This window comes from Rhinatrema bivittatum, chromosome 7 (assembly GCF_901001135.1).
Source record: "Rhinatrema bivittatum chromosome 7, aRhiBiv1.1, whole genome shotgun sequence".
NCBI classification, from domain to species: domain Eukaryota; kingdom Metazoa; phylum Chordata; class Amphibia; order Gymnophiona; family Rhinatrematidae; genus Rhinatrema; species Rhinatrema bivittatum.
In genome coordinates this window covers 229,999,165-230,021,272 of record NC_042621.1, presented here as the reverse complement: position 1 = coordinate 230,021,272, position 22,108 = coordinate 229,999,165, and the positions used below count along the sequence as shown (strand labels likewise).

The 22,108-nt window shown below is 44.7% G+C and overlaps 1 protein-coding gene across 3 annotated transcripts in view; it reads right to left on the bottom strand.

Annotated features, from left to right (window-relative positions):
* Positions 1–18,576, bottom strand: part of DNTT (DNA nucleotidylexotransferase) — a 451,081-nt gene extending 432,505 nt beyond the window's left edge. For 2 of the 3 annotated variants that reach the window (XM_029610767.1, XM_029610769.1), the window contains exons 1-2: positions 18,374–18,576; positions 7,810–7,984 (exon numbers count right to left, since the gene is read on the bottom strand). In XM_029610767.1, coding sequence (XP_029466627.1) covers positions 7,810–7,984; positions 18,374–18,576 — 378 coding nt within the window. Of the gene's footprint in view, positions 1–4,355; positions 4,364–6,133; positions 6,162–7,787; positions 7,985–18,373 lie in introns of all 3 variants that reach the window. The other variant, XM_029610768.1, reaches the window with a different exon arrangement.
* Positions 18,577–22,108: the final 3,532 nt, after the last annotated feature.

Here is a 22,108-nt window from a genome sequence, read left to right as displayed (position 1 = left end):
AAAGCAGAAAAAACTACTTTTCTCTATACCCTCTGACCTAATATCATAGCAATATTAAGTTAGAGGCCCCAAAAGTAAAAAAAAAGTAAAAAGTAAAAAAAAAAAAAAAATTAAAAATCGGCCCGCGGGTCGGAAGACAGATGCTCAATTATGCCGGCGTCCGTTTTCCGAACCCGTGGCTGTCAGCGGGTTTGAGAACCGACGCCGGCAAAATTGAGCGTCGGCTGTCAAACCCACTGACAGCCGCTGCTGCTGTCAAAAAGGAGGCGCTAGGGACACGCTAGTGTCCCTAGCGCCTCCTTTTACCACAGACCCTAATTTGCATAGGCCACCATCCTGAATCGTGTGCCCAGGAGAGTGGCCTGTGCCCTCGCCAGCTCTCCCGAGCGTTTTTCTGTATCGGACTGATTGTGTAACTATAGCAAGGGTTATTTTTCCCTATATGCATCACCTTGCACTTATATACATTAAATTTCATCTGCCATTTGGATGCCCTATTTTCCAGTCTGACAAGGTCTTCCAGCAATTTATCACAATCTGCTTGTGATTTAACTACTCTGAATAATTTTGTATCATCTGCAAATTTGATTACCTCAATTGTCGTATTCCTTTCCAGATCATTTATAAATTTATTAAAAAGTAAGGGTCCCTATACAGATCCCTGAGGCACTCCACTGCCCACTCCCCTCCACTGAGAAAATTGTCCATTTAATCCTACTCTCTGTTTCCTGTCTTTTAACCAGTTTGTAATCCACGATAGGACATCGCCTCCTATCCCATGACTTTTTACTTTTTCTAGAAGCCTCTCATGAGGAACTTTGTCAAATGCTTTCTGAAAATCCAAAGAAGTCCCAAGGACACTGTTGTGTCCATCGGTTCCCGACGCCCTCTCTCCACCCTCCTTACCTCTTTGGTGCCTCCCTCTTCGACCGCGGGAAGATTGGCTGCTGCAGCGTCCTTCTGCCGAAGACCTCCGGCGTCCCCGGACCGGCTAGACGCTGCAACCCGCCATGTTTCCCGGAGACCTAGGGATGCACACGTGGCGCGGCCCCGATGGAAGTACCGGCGATGGTGCGGACCTCAGGGGCATCCCCCTGAGATGACATCACCCGCAACGGATATATAAGGTCTTAGAATTTGCTAACAGATCAAGTTAGCAAGGGTTCGGGTTACTCTACCTAAGCTACTCTGCCTCCTCAGACTTACCAGGGGTACCCGCTGCTTGGGGGCCTCACTCTCTCCTTTGTTTTTCAGGTGACAGTCTGAAACCGGTACTCGCTCCTTGAGGGCCCTCATTCCCAGACTTGCTCCGTATTCTCTTCTGCCTGGAAGTCATCACTGCCAACTACATCAGTGAGTTACCATCGCTCTCTCAGAGCTTTCCCTGGAACCAGGTACTCGCTCCTCGAGGGCCTACTTCATTCCAGCTCCTGGGCTTCTATGAGGCATTGTGTGAGTGTTACCATCAGGTTCGGTACATGAACTTTGCTTACCCTGCCTACTCACTATATTTCAGTTTCTCTACAGCTCAGCTTCCAGGGATCTGAGGGACTACAGCCCAGCCGGGCATTCCAGCTCACTACTGCCACCTCTGGTGGTTCAGTATACTGTCTAATAAAAGAACTAGTGTGTTTCTGTCTCCGAACTCTGAGCCTGACTGGTGGTCCCTCTCGGGATCTTCCCCTGGGGGCGTGGTCATCTGCCACTGGTCCAAGGATCCACCCACAACTCTCCTAAATACAACAAATTGCTAACTCCTATCTGATTGATACTCCCAACAGATAGCAGCTCCTAACAGATAGCAAATACTAACAGATTGCTAACTCCCAACAGAACAGATTGCTAACTCCTAACAGACACACAAACTTATTTTTACTCTTCGGGGCATAAATTTGGCTAGCACTCCTCCTATATAAGGCTCTTTATTCCAAAGGTGGAATATTTTTGTGTGTGTGTGGGGGGGGGGGGGGGGGGGAGCTCTCACGTATGGCCCAGGCAATGGTATATTCCTTTCTGTGTGTGTCTGTGTGTGCTGTTAGATGCTGCATCCCAAGGGATGCTGGGATAAACTAGGCAGGACAAGGATCTGGGTGTTAAATTAAATGTTTACTGGTTCTTTTACAATTAAATTAAAGCCCATTTATCCTTAAAGATGAAGCTACAGCTGACTTATGTACAGAGGTAATTTTCTTCTTCTGGGTACGTGTCCTTTATCTCAGGAATCTGGGTAAAGCTTCCCATGGTGATTTTAAAGTGCAGAAAGCTTTCCCAATGAGCCAAACAGGGAAAAGTCCTACCTGAGTCCAGTTGATTCACTGTCACCCAGTCTGTCTTGGTCCCATAGGGTAGAGATCCTATTGGACTCTCCAGAGATCCTGGTTCTTATTTCTCTGTCTTGGTGCCTGTGACTTCTCTTGCAGGAAAGGTCTTTAGAACGTAAGATCCGACTATCCCAGCCCTGGATCCACATGGGGAAGCCTGAGTCAAAAACCTCCCCACAAAACAATATAGGAATACTTGCTTGATGCAAAAATCACTCAGTGACTACTGCTTTACTGTCACTGGTCTTGCTCCATTCAGGGAGTAGATTAGGGTTCCCAGGTCTTCAGCAAGGTTTAACCAGCTTAACACGTAAAACATTGTTGAATATCGCCCACCTCCCCTCCCCAGTACCCGTAAAAGTACATGCATTGTTTCACAACTTGCTTGTAAAAAAGAGGGCGGGGTTAAGTCCAGGGAAAGAAAGTCAATGAAGGGATTTCATCTTCAAATCACCACAGGTACTTTACATTTGTTCTCAATGCAGGTTCAAAGGACACAGGTACAAAAGTACAGACAATGTGTGCAGGCAGTTACCCTTTTCAAATTTGCTTGCAAGTCTGTTGTTAACATATCTTCAAACTCCAAATCTCAGATTTACTCAGATAATCAGAATCAGCTTTAACCTAACTGACTCTTATTGTTAGTATCTTTTTAATCACATAAAACACTGATCCAATGAAATATTATATTGCGAGACAGAATCTATTGAAAAGAAAACGGTTTTGTATACTGAAAAGAGATATAATTTAAGGACTGAAATCCAGCATGCTTTCAATTGATAGTTTCAGGCCATCTGGTGGTTAAAACTTGTATAGCATGAAATGTGTTCATAGAAGAACAAATATCCACTGTTAATTGACTAAAATCAAAGTGACTACTTTTTAATTATAGAAATACTATTTTTTACCAGCAATATTCACTTGGTTATGGGGCCTATTTACTAAAGCCTTATCACACTTTCGTAAATAGGCTCCTTTGTTTGCTGCGAGTAAGGCTATAATTAGAAAACTACTCTGTCCAAACAACATTAATCATAATCTTTGGTGAGCTCACTAATGTGCCAGAATGAAGACTGCTGAAATGGTTTCTTCATATGAAGACAGATATGGGCTCCAGAAAGTAAGATGTTACTGGAAAGTCTGAAGGTTTCTTTAATTGGTTTGGATAATCTTTTTGAAATACATTTTTTCAAATCTGCTTTACCCTTTTTTAAAAATCCAAAGTAGATTTAATCAAATGGACAGATCTGCTCTGATGTTTTCAAAAATATGAATCAAATTTTTCAGATTTCTTTCAAAATTTCCCAAAATCCAATTGGTTTTTCCCTGAACATCTGGGGAAAATCCAAAACTCCCATCACACTCTAACCAGACTGAAATCCACTTGATTCAAGCTCATCCTCAAATTTTTCATGTAACTCCTGTGCTGGTTATACCTGGGTAGTGGGATTTATTTTTATACTTTGCCTTTTGCCACTTCATAGAGGATTATATTCAGGTGCTCTAGATATTTCCCTAATGCCAGAGGGTTTATAATCTAAGTTTATACCCGAGGCAATGGAAGGTAAAAAAAAAGCTTGCCCAAGATCTTAATTAAGGAGCAGTGGGATTGAACCCAGTGCTCTAACCACTAGGCTACTCCTCCAGTCTATAGCAGAGAACACATCTCAAATTACAGTTTAAGATGGTAAACTTCCCTTATTGTTAACCTTCATAATCTTCATGGGTTCCCTGAGCAGGGGGAAAGATAACTTTCAAGGCCTTTTGCATTTCAAACACTTATTCCCAGTTTACAATTCCTGTATACAGCATGGATGAGTGCTCAAATCATTCTGTAGTAAAAAGCACACTGGAAGCTGACTTTGATTTCCAAATTTACTTTTATTGGGATATTTTGAAATGATGAAAATATTCTTTACAGAAGTTTGGTTCACTCATCCATGATACAACTGCTTTAAATAAATTTTTGACTGCTGACAGTCTTGCTTAATTTTAAGGTGTTACAGAAGCGCAGGCAGCAGAACTGCAACAAACCTAACAGGCTCAAGATCTTGGCAGCACCGAGTTTGGTTCCGGCTGCTTCCACTGAAAGTTGTCGCGGTTGCTGCAGTTCTGTACTTTCCACATCAGAAACAATTCTTTCAGCTTTCCCGTTGCTCTCCCAGAGAAAGTCTTAATCAACTCCAGTCCGTGGAGTCAGTTTGAGCAGTCCCCATGCCTAACCCTTGCACTGCGTTTAAACCGTGTGTAGCATCATCATCCATCGTCAATGCCAGCGGATCTACAGGTAGGCCGACGATGGTAAGAAGTAGTGGAGGAGATCTATCTTTTGGAGTCAACGTGGCGTCTACTAGGAGAGCTCCATGGTGGTGTGACTCTTCAAACTGTCATGAATCAACTCTCTCAGCAGCGCCAAATCTTGCTGTCCCCAACACAAAGGATTCAATATGGCCAACTTCCCAAGGAGAAACAAACACTTCAGGGTAGCTCTTGATTTTGCCCTTAAACTTCCCCATGTTGGTCCAAAGGAGGGAGGGAACCCTAGACCTGAAATCCCAGAGGACCCCTGACAGCAAGAATCACATGTTCGCCATCTTGCTCCTTCCCTCTGACTCATCTTACCACATTTTAGTCATTACCTTATCTTCCCACCTAAAATGTATTTAATACTGAAATAATTAACTACATTACCACCCATGTTATGCCAGGAAAGCTGGACAGGTTCATTCTTAATCCAGCAAAATCAGAACATCTCAACTGCATGTAGAGTGATTTTGATTAGCAGGTATGTTAACTCTATTATCTTGATTATTATAATTAGGCCAAACACTGCTTTTTTCTTGTGGTTTGTCCAATTTTTGCTATACTGCTAGGCTAGTCACAAAACAAATGAATCCAGTGAAAAAGGAGACTTAATATTCAGACAACATTCATGAAGCAATCAGGGAAAACCATGTGAAAAAAATGGTTACCCATCTCAATGAATATGTAAACATGCATACATTTAAAGTGAGAAACTGCATGTACTGTATTTAAAAGTGTGTGAAATAGTTGTTGTCTTAATTTACCTAGTTACCTAACTACATAGTTAGTTTGAAAGAAGACCAATTTTCTTCTGATTTATTTTTTCAGTTATCCTAAAAGAATTATCAACATGTTCTTGGCATATGAGTGTAGAGAACCTAAAGGATTCTCAACTAGAAGGACTAATCCAATTCTTTGAAAGAGCAGCAAAGTGAGGTAGTTAGCAGTAGTTGTGGGTTTTAGCTCCCCCATATGGGAGATTCAGATGCTATAGAAATATAGAAACATAGAAATGGCTGCAGAAGAAGACGAAATGGCCCATCCAGTCTGCCCAGCAAGCTATCACACATTTTTTTTTTTAAAATCATCTCTCATGCTTATCTGTTACTCTTGACACTATACGACCTGTTATATGGATGTCTACTTGAAATCTGAGTGTACCTTCATACGATGCTGCTTAACAATTCAGCTATCGTGTCTATGAGCCTGAAGTGAGGCTTCAAAATCATTAGGTACCTCAGTGGTGTAACTCTTTGAAAAGTCCACTTCCAGATTATTGCAATGATGGCAACACAAATAATGCCATTGATGTCACTTATCTTTGGTTCTGTAGTCAGTCTTTCACAGCCGACATCTAGATGTTTCGGAGACTAGCTCCTTCTTCAAGGGCTGATTGTTTTCAAGAGAGACTCGTGGAATACTGATTGTGGTATAATGGCAGTTATCATTCATCTAATGTGGACTGTACCGCTGTGATGGCGGTCCGTGAAGCTCCGTGTTTGGTAAGCGGCTGCTCCTGCGGCGGAGGACACGGAGCTTCACGGACCGCCATCACAGCGGTACAGTCCATATTAGATGAATGATAACTGCCATTATACCACAATCAGTATTCCACGAGTCTCTCTTGAAAACAATCAGCCCTTGAAGAAGGAGCTAGTCTCCGAAACATCTAGATGTCGGCTGTGAAAGACTGACTACAGAACCAAAGATAAGTGACATCAATGGCATTATTTGTGTTGCCATCATTGCAATAATCTGGAAGTGGACTTTTCAAAGAGTTACACCACTGAGGTACCTAATGATTTTGAAGCCTCACTTCAGGCTCATAGACACGATAGCTGAATTGTTAAGCAGCATCGTATGAAGGTACACTCAGATTTCAAGTAGACATCCATATAACAGGTCGTATAGTGTCTAGATTGAGTTACATGTTATATTGTTCAGGGTCCTATACTTAACGAGTTATCTGTTACTCTTGGCATTTAGTAACCTTTTGGTTCTATTTCCCTTCCACCCCCGCCATTAATGTAACCTAATGCTCTAACAGTTTATAAATCCCTGCCACCATCTCAGTTGGATTCTTAGGCCTGGATTCACTAAGCTGTATTATTTTTGTGGAGGGACAGGCCTGCAATAATTTGCCCCTCTCTGACAACATATTGCGGCAGTATTGCTGGGTTCTTTTCTCTTGCAGAAAAAGCCAGAGACACAAAAGAATGATGCTGAGACCTATTCAAATGGTGGCTTCCAACCCATCCCTGGCCACCAATCGAGGTAGCCCTGCAAAAATAATGTAAAATAATAGCTTAATAGCAACAACAAACCCCACCCCCAGCCAATCCCCTGCTTATCCACTTAAATTCCCTGCCCACCTCTTTCCATAGAAATAATAGGCTAGTTGTGGTCCACCCAGCTCTTCAGCTAGTACCCCTCCCCCCACCCCAAACCGCCAGATCCCCTTACACCCCCATTACCTTAAAACCATCATTGGTGTTCAGTTTGAGGTCCCGGGGCACCCCCTAGTCCTGGGCCCAGTCGGCACTATTTTCCAAAATGGCACCGATCAGATCTTGCTCCTGTCACGTGTTATCCAGTAGGGCAAGTGAAAGGAAACCCCACCACATAGATTTATAGTGAAGCAAAAAATGGTGTAGTAGTCACTAATGAAGGTACAGTATCCCAAAAGTCAGAAATAAGCTTTTCGACAAGTCAGAAAGTATTTTCAATATCCAAATCAGTTTACTGAAGCACTGATATTCACAGATTTCATAAAGATAGCTATATCCCCCGACTCATACATGTTTTGGAGACATACTGAATCGGGAGGGACAGGTCACTGTTTCATCAGCAAATAGCACAAATACATCAACCTGTGGACAGTGTCAAGACTGTAATACCAAGATCTGTAAATATACTTTCATTCAATTCTACCAATTATCAATACAACTGAGTTGGAAACCAAACCTCCTTCCAGCATAATTATTGCTGCTGTCTACCAGTTAAGGGCCTAGAAGATCATTTGTTATCGTGTCCCGTCCCCCCCCCGGGAATTCTGGACACTCAGAGTGAATTGACATCTTTTTAAGAACAGAGCAGTGAAAATCCGAATTGAGATGTGGCCCCCCTGGGGCCCTACTCTGTAGTACTTGGCGCAGGGGTTGCATGAAGAAGAAGAATGACTTACAGTGAGTCGATGCTTGTTCTCTATTTTTATGGGTTTTCCAGCTTCCATGCAGTCTGTAAACCAAGAAATATTGAGGAGGTGAAGCCTTGAAAAGTCCCCCAAGGTTTTGGTTTGCAGCCATGCCAAGACCTCTGAGCAGGAATTGTTCTCTGCCACGACGTGAGTGACAGAATCCCTGCAAAAAGATGACAAGAGCATGTTCAGTTGAGAATCTTGTTTAATTTAGAGCCCAGCAAGACCTACAATAGCTGCTATTTCATTCAAAAAAGCATGTTGTCCTTGAAAACATTTTGTAAACAGCAAGTGGTCAAATAAAATTGATAGAAAACTATTTTGTGCTGTACCACTACATAGTATTATTGCTTTTTTGCTCAACATAGGTTTTTAAAGGTTTCAGTAGGGAAGAACATGTTATAGATGGTCCACATTTTCTCAGTTTCAACTACATTTTTTCTGTGCCTGGCAGTTTTTAAACTCAGCGCTCATCCTGTTTTCACCATGCAAAATGTCCAGTTTCTGCCGCGTACATCGTGAAAGCCACAAACAAAGGAGACCCAGATCCAGTGATCTGGGTGCTTCTTGGGAAGCCGTACAGTTACTAATTCCACTAAAAGAGGTCAAGATATTAAGCATGTTTCTCAAGGCAAGGGGTGGATGAAGGCAATGCCTTAGAAACAGGATGGGGGAGGAGAGGGTGCAGAATGAATTCTTGCCAGACCCACTATATAGGATCATTCCTCCTGTCTGATATGAACAGCAGCTGTGCCCTGTCACTAGCCTTCTTCTCTTCCATCCACACGCCAATCTGAATTGGTCTTTTTATCCCTGCTTTTAAAGGGTAAATTCTCAGGAGCAGATTTAAAAAATCAAGCTAAAGTTCCTTGGGCTTTTTGTGAAAAGTTTCTTTGTCTCCAAAGATTTTTTCTGAGAATTTTTTTTCCCTTTTCAGAAGATGGAGAACATTTAAGCCTTGGAAAAAATACTTTTGCCTGCAAAGTGGCTGGCAGGGATTTTTGTACATTTCTTCTACTTTTGTCTGCTTCTTAAATGGGGCCCATAGTTACTTAAAGTGCAGAGTAGTACTGGTCCTGAAGAAAATTGGCTTCTTCGAAACTTCTGATCTCTCTTATGGGACTAACAAAACAACTATCCAAGAAGGTGGCTGTACTTGAGCTTTTTCAAGAATATATTTTATATTTGCCTGAAAAAGGGGTCTGGGTAGTTTCTGTAACTCTGGTACAGTAACATCTTTGAATAACTCTTTTGTAAAATGCAATGTTGAATCTTTATGGAAAGAAATTCCAGGTGAGAAAGGAAATAAAATAGTAATGGGGGTGTATTAACGTCCACCAGGCCAGAAGGAACTAACAGACAATGAAATGCTAAAAGAAATTAGGAAAGCTAACAAAATCAGCAGCACAGTAATAATGGGAGATTTCAATTACCCCAGTTTTGACCTGGTAAATGCTACATCAGGACAATCTAGAAAAGTAAAGTTCCTAGATGAAATAAATGACTGCTTCATGGAGCAGCTGGTACAAGAACCAACAAGAGGGGAAACTATTTTTGTCATGAATCGCACTGCCCGCGGGTTCCCCCTTGAGTAGGCTCACTCACCGACGTTGTGCTGATCTCGCCGACGCGGCAGGACGCCGCAGTCGGCCTGCCCACGCAGCCCGGAGGCCGCCCTGCATACTTCTGGCTTCCGCGGCCAGAGCCGTGGCCTCGTCCAGGTGTCTTTATCCTCTACGTCCTGGTGTTCCTGCCCTCCGTGATGTTCCTTCCTTCGTCTCGCCTTCAACGCTCTCGAGCCTTTTGGTCCGGTAGGCCGGGGGTCCCTCAGGTGCAGTACTCCTGAGTGGACTAGCCTGCTGGTGGACGGTTGTCCTGTGTTCCTGAGCCGTCAAGTCCCGGATGTGTGTTCCTGTGCTGTCCTGCTCCCGTCGTGGTCCGTGACCAGCCTCTGGGGACTGTGTAGGGCGCGTACTGGGACAGAGTGGTCCGCGACTCAGTCCCGCGGGTGGCCTGAGTAGGGCGCCCTGAGAGACAGTGCCATTGTCCATGCCTTGTGTTGCCTTTGTGGATGTCAAGAGTCTTCGTGCCAAGTGATGCCGTCGCATCAACCCAAGTCTTCGCCATGGATGCCGTCGCATCAGTCCTGAGTCTTTGTGCCATGTGATGCCGTTGCATCAACCCTGAGTCTTTGTGCCTTGTGATGCCACTGCATCAATCCAAGTCTTCGTGTCAAGGTCCGTCTGCCCTCAAGCTCAGGCCAGGCCTGCTGCTCCATGCTGCTTGCAGCAGGTCCGAAAGGGCCCGGAATGGTCGGAGGACCATTCACCTTCCATCATCCTTGGATGTTGGCCATGGGAGCTTGCCGGCCTGGCCGAGGGCACGATTGTTCAGCCACACGGAGCCACCGTCAACCCTTGGCTCGGTCTGGAAGGTCTGGGTCGGGCTGAGGCCCATGGGCACACGAAAACACCAGTTCTCAACAGAATGCAAGGCCTTCGAGGCCATTCTCAACAGAATGCAAGGCCTTCGAGGCCATTCTCAACAGAATGCAAGGCCATGTGCCTGACGGTGGTGCCCCGCCGATATCTTCACCTTGTTCCTTGTCTTGTTTCCATGTCCTGGACTGTGATGGGACCGGAAAACGTTTTTCAGGATTTTATGTATACGACCTACTGGAGGCGCCAGTTTGCCATAGTCTCGACCTGCTGGAGGCGCCAGCTGTCTGGATTCTTTTTTTAATGACCTGCAGGAGGCGTCTGCTCCAGACCTTTTGTCATCTTGCTGCCAGATTGGGGTTTTTTCGACCTGCATGAGGCGCCGGCACCCCCACTGGTTTTGCTGGGGGGGGGGGGGGTTTGCCCACCCTGGGTCCCCTCCCCCAGGTCTTCTTGGTGTTTCTGGGTGCTTCTTGTTGGTTCTTGCTTGTTGCTCGTTTGTCTGTTTTGTATTGTCTGTGCTGTGTGTGTTGCTTGTTTGTTTGTTTCCCCTTTGTTTCTTTCCTGCTTGTTGGATTCCGCTTGTGTGTTCCCCGTCCTCGTTCCCGCATTCGCGTTCCCTCGTTTCCCTTCCTCGCTCTTTGCTCTTTCTCCCTTCGCTCTTTTGCTTTCCGCTCTCTCACTCTTGGCTCTTTCGCTCTTTGAGCTCCTTCTCTCCTCGCTCCCTTGCTCTCTGCTCCTTCGCTCTCTGCTCCTTTGCTCTCTGCTCCTTCGCTCTCCGCTCCCTTGCTCTCTGCTTCTTTGCTCTCCGCTCCCTTGCTCTCTGCTCCTTCGCTCTCTGTTCCCTTGCTCCCTGCTCCCTCGCTCTCTGTTCCCTTGCTCTCTGCTCCCTCTCTTTCCGTTCCCTTGCTCCCTCTTTTGTGTTTTATGTTGTCGGTCGCGCGGTCACCGTTCGCTCGGTCGCTGCTCACGCGGTCACCATTCGCTTGGTCGCTGCTCGCCCGGTCACCGCTCGCTCGGTCGCTGCATCCTCGGTCCCGTGTTCGCTCGGTCGCCGCTCCCTCAGTCCCGTGTTTGCTTGGTCTCATGTTCCCTCGGTCTTGTCTGCTCTCGGTCTTGTGCTTTTGGTTTCTCGTCGTGTCTCTTGTGTTTGTGTGGTCTGTTCTGTTTTGTCTTGCTCTTGTCTGGGTTTTCTGTGATTTGTCTTCTATGTTTCTGCTGCCTTTGCCTTGTTTTTGTTCATGCTGTCCCCGGAGTTACCAGCTTCCATTTTTTGGGCCCCTCGAATACCTCCATCCGGTATGGACTGATACCCTTATCCTCGAGCTGATGACAGGAAGCTTGAGGAAGGGGGGCTTTGAGGAGGGGGTACTGTCATGAATCGCGCTGCCCGCGGGTTCTCCCATGAGCAGGCTCGCTCACCTACGCTGTGCTGATCTCGCTGACGCAGCATGACGCCGCCATCGGCCTGCCCACGTGGCCTGGAGGCCGCCCTGCATCCTTCTGGCTTCCGCGGCCGGAGCCGCGGCCTTCTTCGGGGCTGGGACCGCCCCCGATGCTGACTTCCTCTTCATGGCACTAAGGCCGCAGCCCCGGGCTGGAGTAGCGGCTGGAGCTGCCCCCGGGGGCCTCCTGCAGAGGCTGGAGCCGCTGCCGACATTGGGCCTGCGTCCCAGGCCAGCCCTGCCTCGTTTGATGCTCTACGTTGGTGCAGGCTGCTGTCCGCGGTCCTGCACAGCTTCCTGCTTCTCTTAGGCACGCGGCCGCGTCTTCCTGCTTCATTTAAAGGGCCAGACACAGGAAGTGTCTTGGCCCCATCTTGATGACTGTTTCCTGTACCAGCCCTATAAAGGGCTGCTCCGTCTGTTGTTCCTGGCCTTGCACCGTCATTGAGTCTTCGCTCTGGAGGCTCCTCATCGTGATGTCTTCTCGTCTTGCCATGTCCCGTCTTCATGCTTGAGGTCCTCGTCCAGGTGTCTTTATCCTCTACGTCCTGGTGTTCCTGCCCTCCGTGATGTTCCTTCCTTCGTCTTGCCTTTAATGCTCTCGAGCCTTCTGGTCCGGTAGGCCGGGGGTCCCTCAGATGCAGTACTCCTGAGTGGACTAGCCTGCTGGTGGACGGTTGTCCTGTGCTCCAGAGCCGTCAAGTCCCGGATGTGTGTTCCTGTGCTGTTCCGCTCCCATCGTGGTCCGTGACCAGCCTCTTGGGGCTGTGTAGGGCGTGTACTGGGACAGGGTGGTCTGCAACTCAGTCCTGCGGGTGGCCTGAGTAGGGCACCCTGAGAGACAGTGCCAATGTCCATGCCTTGCATTGCCTATGTGGATATCAAGAGTCTTCGTGCCATGTGATGCTTTTGCATCAACCCAAGTCTTCGCCATGGATGCCGTCGCATCAACCCTGAGTCTTCGTGCCATGTGATGCCATCGCATCATCCCCGAGTCTTCATGCCATGTGATGCCGTCGCATCAATCCAAGTCTTTATGTCAAGGTCCATCTGCCCTCAACCTCAGGCCAGGCCTGCTGCTCCATGCTGCTCGCAGCAGGTCCAAAAGGGCCCGGAATGGTCGGAGGACCATTCACCTTCCAACATCCTCGGATGTTGGCCATGGGAGCTTGCCGGCCTGGCAAAGGGTAGATTGTTCAGCCACGCAGAGCCACCATCAACCCTTGGCTCGGTCCAGAAGGTCTGACCACCTTCTGGACCGAGCCCATGGGTTTTCGTGTGCCCATGGGCTGAGGCCCATGGGCACACGAAAAACACCACTCAACAGAATGCAAGGCCTTTCGAGGTCAATTCACAACAATTTTAGACCTAGTCCTTAGTGGAATATAGGATTTGGTGGAGAGGTAATAGTGTTGGAGCTTCTTGGCAATAGTGATCACAAAATTATCAAATATGACTTAATAACTAGAGGAAGCACAAAAAAGAAATCTACTATGACAGCATTTAACTTTCAAAAAGTGAATATGATAAAATGAGGAAAATGGTTATGAAAAAACTGAAAGGAGCAACTACAAAGGTTAAGAGCTTAGCTCAGGCATGGATGTTGTTTAAAAATACCATCTAGAAAGCCTAGAACAGATGTATTCCACATATTAGAAAAGGTGGAATAAAGGCTAAACGACTACTGGCATGGTTGAAAGGTGAAGCGAGAGAGGCTTTAATATCTAAAAGAACATCTTTCAAGAAATGGAAAAGGGATCCGAATGAAGAAAATAGGAAACAGAATAAGCACTAGATTGCAAAGCATTGATAAGGAAAGCAAAGAGAGAATTTGAAAAGAAGCTTGCTGTGGAAGTAAAAACTCATAATAAAAACTTTTTCAAATACATTCAAGATAAAAAGTCTGCGAGGGACTCAGCTGGACCATTAGATGATCAAGGGATAAAAGGAGCACTTAGGGATGACAAAGCCATAACAGAGAGACTAAATTAATTCTTTGCTTCAGTATTCACTGAGGAAGATGTAAGAGATATACTCATGATATATATCACAAAAAATAAGCCCAGCTTCCAAAAACCGGGAGTACGCATACACAACAATAGAATATGGTTTATGGATCAATTATTCAGAATTTTATACGCCACATATGAAAAACAATTTTTGTAGGACCGCTACCAAAGGGATCTGTCTAACAATCAGACCCAACGTAGGAGAGGTCACTTTAATTTATTATTATTATTACAATTTTTCGAAAATTATATTGCCACGGGAAATTAAATCAGTAAATTCAAACAAAGCCGCGAAAAGCTTTTGTATCAAGAAACAGTCATTTGCAAAAATTGCAGTACTTAGCTTCAAACTGAGGTCAAAAATGAAGTCCCGACGTGATCACGTTTTGGACCACCAAGGGTCCTGCTTCAGGGGTTGAATCTTGTCAATCCTTCCATCCTTCAAATTAGAGCTGTTCAAAAACTTTCCCAAAACGGCAAAACTGGCATTTCTTAATCATGCACTTTTTTTGGCGGTCCGTTCTCGGACCCGCTTAATTCATGGAAACTCATGTCAGAAATGATATTCAAAGGTGATGATTCAGAGGAACTGAAACAAATCTCAGTGAATCTAGAAGCTATATTAGGGCAAAGATATATTAGGGCAAATTGACAAACTAAAGAATAGCAAATCACCTGGACCAGATGATAAACATCCCAGAGTGCTGAAAGAACTGAGAAATGAAATTGCGGAACTGCAATTGGAAATTTGTAAACTATCAATAACATCATCTATGGTATTAAAGGCTGCAAGGTTGCCAATGTAATGCCAATTTTTAAAAAGGGATCAAGGGGTGATCCAGATAATTACAGACCAGAGAGTCTGACGTCTGTGCCAGGCAAAATGGTAGAAACTATCATAAAAAACAAAATTGCTGAACATATAGATAAGCATAGCTTAATGGGACAAAGCTAATATGGATTTAGCCAATGGAAGTCTTGCCTCACAAATTTGCTACATTTTTTATGAAGGCATCAATAAACATCTGGATAAAGGTGAGCCAGTTGATATAGTGTATCTGGATTTCCAGAAAACATTTGAGAAAATCCCTCATGAGAGACTTCTTAGGAAATTAGAAAGTTAATGGATAGGAGCAATTCCTATTGTGGATTGCCAACTGGTTAAAAGATAGAAAACAGAGAGTAGGACTAAATGGTAAATTTTCCCAATGGAAAAAAGGTGAATAGTGCAGTGCCCCAGGGATCTGTTCTGGGACAGATGCTTTTTAATATATTTATAAATGACCTGGAAAGGGGAACAACAAGTGAGGTGATCACATTTTGCAATGACATAAAACTATTCAAAGTTGTCAAATCACAAGAGGATTGTGAGGAATTGCAAGAGGATATTGCAAAACTGGGAGACTGGGCATGCAAATAGCAAATGAAATTTAATGTAGACAAGGGCAAAGTCATGCACTTAGGGGTAGATTTTCAAAAATGGCGCGTTCGTGTACTTTTGTTGGCGCTCCAGGCGCCAACAAAAGTACGCGGGATTTTAGTAGATACGTGCGTAGCCACGCGTATCCGCTAAAATCCTGGATCGGCGTGCGCAAGGCTGCCTATTCCGTGTAGCTGGCGCACGCCGAGCCGCGCAGCCTGCCGCCGTTCCCTCCAAGGCCGCTCCGAAATCGGAGCGGCCTTGGAGGGAATGGAGCCCTCGGAGGGAATTCGCTAACGCCCTCCCCTCACCTTCCCCTCCCTTCCTCTACCTAACCCACCCCCCCGGCCCTGTCTAAACCCCCCCCCCTACCTTTGTTGGGGGATTTACGCCTCCCAGAGGGAGAAGTAAATCCCCGCGCGCCAGCGGGCCACTGGCGCGCCTAGACGCAACCCGGGGGCGGTTCCGGAGGGTGCGGCCACACCCCCGGACCACCCCAGGCTGAAACCACGCCCCCGGGCCCGCCCCTGAAACGCCGCGTCCCGCCCCGAAAACGGCGCGCTGCTCGTCCCCGCCCCCGACATGCCCCCCTCGGAAAACCCCGGGACTTACGCGAGTCCCGGGGCTCTGCGCGCGCCGGTAGGCCTATTGAACCTAGGCGCACCGGCGAGCAGGGCTCTTAAAATCCGCCCCTAAGGGAAGAGAAACCCAAATTATAGCTACAAAATGCACATTAGGAGTCACCACTCAAGAAAAGGATCTAGGTGTCAACATTGAAAATATGTTGAAATCTGCTCGGTGTACAGTATCAGCAGCCAAGAAGCAAATAGAATGCTAGGGATTATTAGGAAAGGAATGGAGAATAAAACAGAGAATATGATAATGCCTCTGTATTGCTCAATGGTGCAACCTCATCTTGAGTATTGTGTGCAATTCTGGTTACCACATCTCAAGAAAGATATAGCAGAATTAGAAAAGGTACAGAGAAGGGTGACCAAGATGATAAAGGGGATGGAACAATTCCCCTATGAAGAAAGGCTAAAGAGTTTAGGACTTTTCATCTTGGAGAGGAGATGGCTGAGGGGAGATATGATAGAGGTCTATAAAAATAATGAGTGGAATGGAACGAGTAAACGTTAATCAGTTGTTTACTCTTTTGAAAAGTACACAGATGAAGGGACACACAATGAAGTTACTGGGTAATACATTTAAAACTAATAAGAGAAAATATTTTTTTACTCAACATATAATTAAGCTCTGGAATTCGTTACCAGAGGATGTGGTGAAAGCTGTTAGTATAGCTGCATTTTAAAAAGGTTTGGACAAGTTCCTGAAGGAAAAGTCCATTAACAATTATTAATGGAGAGCTGCAGAAATCCACTCCTTATTCTTGGTATAATCAGCTTAGAATCTATGTACCCCTTTGGGATCCTGCCAGGTACTTGCGACCTGGCTTGGCCACTATTGGAAACAGGATGCTGGGCTTGATGGACCCTTGGTCTGACCCAGTATGGCAAGTCTTATGTTATGTTCTTACGTTAGTCTCATAAAAGGTATCACAAAGAAATGCAGCTTCAGTCCTGAAATAAAATACAGTGCTTTCCCAAATGTATCACCTAAGGAACTTAATTGTTACAGAAATATACATATTAGAATGATTTCAAGAGAATTCAATTCCTTATATATTCTTATGAATTTGTTATATCCCACCCAACGTGGCTTACAAGTTGTGGAGTGAATTTGCAAAAGCATATAAGCATATAAAACACCATTTTCGTGCGTATAAAGGTCTTTTGAAAATCACTCCGAAGTTATATGTGCAAAAGTGCATACAGCAGCAATTCCATGCATACTTTTTCATGTACTTAAAAGGGGTGCTCCATTCCCAGGGGTGAAGTTAGGGCAGGGAAACCCTTTGCTCTTATCCATTCCCAAATCGAAAATGTGCACGTAAACGTACGCCTGCAGGCGTAAATGTGCCTGTGTGTGCCATGCAAAGGTTTGCACGAATCCGCTAATTTTCAAAGCGGACTTATGCACGTAAGCCTGTTCTGAAAATTATGGCTGAATAAGACTGAAGTCCACACGTACTTTGTGCACGTGGATTGCAGCCATGAGTGTTAAATTATAAAATTGGGGTCATAAGATTAGATTAGCCTTTGGTATGTGATTTTAAAAGGTTTCATCCAAAAACATCTTTTTCCCAATATTCATATGCTGGTGAATTACTAAACACTGCAAAAAGAAACCAAGGTCTTTCCTTTATTATTCAAGGGACAATATTTTACATTTCTGCCATTGTTCCATTTTATTTTGATGAAACAATTATGATTTTTCCTGTGCAAAAAAAAAAAAAAATCAGTTGGAGACATAAAACTGCTGCTTCCTGTGGTTTATTCCGTTTGTGTAAAATATTCATATTAATTTGTTTGTACCCAAGCTGCAGCGCTGGGAACTCAGCCATCTTCCTATCAACAGCCACAGTTTAGTAACTGTACGCAAGCTTCCCTTGGTACCTGTACAGCTGCATTTGCTTCTTGGCACAAAATGTAAAAAAAAAAAAATGCGGAGTTTTCTCTGGCAATAGCTACTGCATTTGAGGCAGAACAAGCATCACCACCACCTCCACCACAACAACAAAAAAAAAAAAAACCAGCAGAAAGACATGTATCTTTATTATGCTTTTAAAGTCAGGCAAAGAAATAGATTAATCTTAATATTTGTGGGCACAGGCAGGTCCTTATTTCCATTCTAATGACAGCAAATGGTTCACTGCCTGTTAGAACTACCAATTTTAACTACAGTATTGTGTCTACGGTTGCCATGGTTCGACGCTCGTCACGGTGTTGTAGTTGTTAACATTCCCTTGATCTTTCATGCTGCAAGGTTTTAGAATGCTTGGGGGGGGGGGGGGGAGCGGGGTTAGAGTTCGTAATTTTGAAGACTTTTTTTTTCTTTGCCTTAAAGTTACAAATGACCTACTTTCATCCATTTCAACACAGAATTTTCTCATTTTATATATGCTATGTAAAGGTGAGCAAAAAGTATTCAATGATTATTAACCAACAGGTGAGACCCACTCTAGGATCACAAATGGTAAAAGCTTATTTCTGCCTATAATGCCGAACAGTACATGGGTCCGTGTAGCTAGCTAGATATATAGTCATGCTTCTAGTGTGTAAACAGTGGATACACGTGCTCCACACGGGATTTCAAAGAAAAATGTAATTTTGCCCCTACCTTAGCTCATTTTCAATCCTGAAACCTTTTCTCCTTCCCAGATCCATCAGAAATGTCCTTCTGCTCCTTCCCATTTTCCTCTCCATGATAAAAAGTACAACTTCACTGAACTTTATTTCATGTTTACTGAGGGAATGGGACTCTTGTATCACTTTTTGCTTTTTTCTCAGAGGCACCAAACTAGAGGTTCTAAGCATATCCATGATGCAGCCTTGGTACCGTTTTATTTTTATTTGTCCTACATTGAGAGCTTCCCCGTCTTAAGATGTAAGTTTGCTCTCTCTCTTCCTGCAAGCTGCCTTTTGATGTTACCTCCCATTGATGTCATTTTCCTCTTCTGTCTCATTGCTGAATTCAAAAACAAATGCTGCAATGTGCAAAAGCAGCAGATGACTTGAACTGACAGCAAATGTGTTTATTGAAAGGGATGGTGGAAGACCTTTTCTGGACAAATGCACTTCCATTGCAACTTTCTCTGTCATTTAAGTTACAAACACCATAGAGATTATTGTACTAACTTCTGGTAGTTATATCAAATATTTTTTTCTTTATTTTACATTTTACAAGGAGGTATTCTTACTCTGAGGCATCCTTGCTAGAAACTGTGTAATACGGTCTCTCCTATTCTGAAAACGTAAGTTAATATGCCAAAGGACAGAATGCTCAAATACTAGGATTCCATAACCAGAATTAGAACAGATTTAAAAACCATAAGCATGGAGACCACAAGATGATTAAAGATCATTGGCAATTTCATAATTTCATAGCCTTAAGATATGTATATATCTTATATATGTAGGGCTTCTGATTTTCAGTTAAAACCATAAGCCCCCAATAAAACACCCCTGATGGGAATTGGAACATTCGGTATTGACCAAAAAAACGGACAAAATAGGCCTTAAAGTACTCTGATAACATTATCTGGCTGCTGCGAGCACCACCAGCCTAGCCACATACACACACCACGCAACGCAGCATAAAATTTTTTTAAGATAAATTCAATTACACCTTATTAAATTGAATCTACCTAAATATATGGTAAAAATGTTTATTCATTCTGTGAAAACATCAACAAACAGCTACTTTTGGTACCATCCAAAAAAAGCCTAATTGCCTGAAAAATCACCCCCTAAATTTGCATTTTGTAAACCTCTAGAATCATAAACTCTACTTATATATCTATATATATATTTCTAAAGCTGAGAAGGCAATATGGATGGACAGACTGGATGGGCTGTATGGTCTTTATCTGCCAGCTTATTCTATGTTTCTAAGTAGAGTCACAGTGCAGGACACATAAATTCATATAAATGTTTATCAAAGCACATAGCAACGCCCATTCCATAATTAACCACTTTCCATGTTGTTCAAGACTGACCCTTGTATATTAAAACCAATACCTGACTTCCAGCAATAGTCCAAACTGGATATAATCTACTTCTAAACTCAGTACAAACATATGTCATGTATAAAAATAACTGCTGTCCTGGATTTTTATAAATGGGCTCAGTGCTTCCGACTTCTTTGGCAGGTAGGATATGAGTCAATTTATTTTTCAAGTATCTTTCAGATACTTGAAAAACTTTAATGATCCAAAGATTACGACAAACCTTTTCCATTAGAAAAAAATCAGCAGAACCAGAAGTCATGAGCTGAGGCTCCAGGGAGGAAGACTAAGAACCAATGTCAGGAAGTATTTCTTCACGGAAAGGGTGGTGGATGCCTGGAATGCCCTTCCGGAGGAAGTGGTGAAGTCTAAAACTGTGAAGGACTTCAAAGGGGCGTGGGATAAACACTGTGGGTCCATCAAGTCTAGAGGACGTGAATAAAGAGAAGGCAGCAAAACACTGTACGGTGCGGCAGTAGCTACAGAGGCATTCACGGAGCGGGATGCCAGTGGCCAGTGGTTGGTGTTCCACCTTCATGGAGCGGAAGGATGGAGGGCTGCCATCTTAAAAAAAAAACAAAAAACAGGGGTGGGTAAGAGTATGGGGCAGGGGTGTGGCCTGCTTGTTGCAGCGGTTGCTACCCCTAATTGAGCTGGATGTTCACTTGGATGCAGATCCGGCGCTGCTCTCTACATTGGTGGTGGGGTGGAGGGGAATTAGGGCTGGAGGGTACTGGAAGCCAATAGTAACAGGTGGGTGAGAGAAAAAGATTAAAAAAAAAAAAGATAAAGTGCGTAGCTTGCTGGGCAGACTGGATGGGCCGTTCGGTCTTCTTCTGCCGTCATTTCTATGTTTCTATATTTGCTCAACAGGTGGTTTTTGGCATTCTCAAGAATAAATGTTTAGGGATTCTGGTCTAGAGGTAATTAGAGAAAATTTACTCCTACCTTGTAATGGAAAGGACAATCTTTACAACTCTCACTTCCTCCCACAGGTCACAAAAAAAAAGTCACTTTTCCCATCTCCAACATCCATGTAAGTGCTTACATATTGAATAAATTTACTTCTTCAAAACTAAGCCTACAGATTTCTTTGAGAATACACCAAAATAAAAATGTCTTTTGTTTGTCCTTCTTAATTTGTAGTGGCATATGCTCAGGGTCTTTGGGGTATTTTATGAAGCTCCAGGATGGGCAAAGAGAAGCAGCCAGAAGAGCTGAGGAGGCGAGGCTGAGGGAAGAAAAGGGGAAGGGAATAAAAAGCGGATAGGTGTGGTGTAATGCGGTTACAGGCTGGAGACAGGGGACACCCCCTCAGGAGTAGTGCATGCCTGCAGGGCTCAGCTTGTGTTGGTCTTCTGCCTAGCCAGCCCTCCTCCCCCACAGGTTGAGCCCTGGGTTCTAGAGGCCAGTAGGGCTTGGCTTTGATGACTGAACATCATGGTAAGGCAGGCTGGAAGAGACTGAGCAGGCACTGGCTGGAACTGGATACCAGTGTAGGGCAGACTGGACTGGAGCTGGTACAGGGTAGGCAGAGCTGGAACAGGTGCTAAGTTGGCTGCACTGGAACAGATACTGGTCAGGCTGGGCTGGACTGGATACTGACTGGGCAGGACTAGGGAGACTCTGAGGGCAGACACAGGTTAGAAGCTGAGGACTGGATACTGGAGCAGGGACTGGAGCCGGATACATATACAGACTGGGGCAGGATACTGGGCAAGCACTAGGGCTGGATTCATACACAGACTGGGACCAAATACTGAGCAAGGACTGGGGCTGGATACATACATAGATTACGGCAGGATACTGAATACAGGCTGGGCTGGATACAGACAGGGCTGGACCCAGGACAAGGGCAAGGCTTGGAAGACTAACAAGGAGTAAACTGGGCAGGGCAGAACAGGGACTAGACAAGGGAAGCACAGGACCAAGACAGACAAGAATAGAACTAGACAAGGACAAGACAGAACAAAGAACACAGAAGGCCCATTTGCCACAAGGTAGAAGACCTCTAGGCTGCTATGCAGGAAGCCTAGAGACCAATAGGTGAGGCAGGAGACCACAAGGCAAGGAGAAGCCTGAGTAGACCACAAGGCAAGGAGCAAGGTAAGAGAAGGCTCAGAGGCCACGAGGCAAGAAAAAGCCTAGATAGGCCACAAGACAAGGAGCAAGGTACCAAAGAGAGCCGAGGTGACTCAATGAAGAGGCACTGAGGCTTTGAGCAGGCTGGATTAAGTAGGTCTGAGGCTTGAGTGTAGTGTGACCAGAAAGGAGGTACTTGGCCAGGCTATAGATGAGGCTTGCTAAGGACCCTTGGTGGAGGGAAGACTGCGCAGCAGGCTGAACCT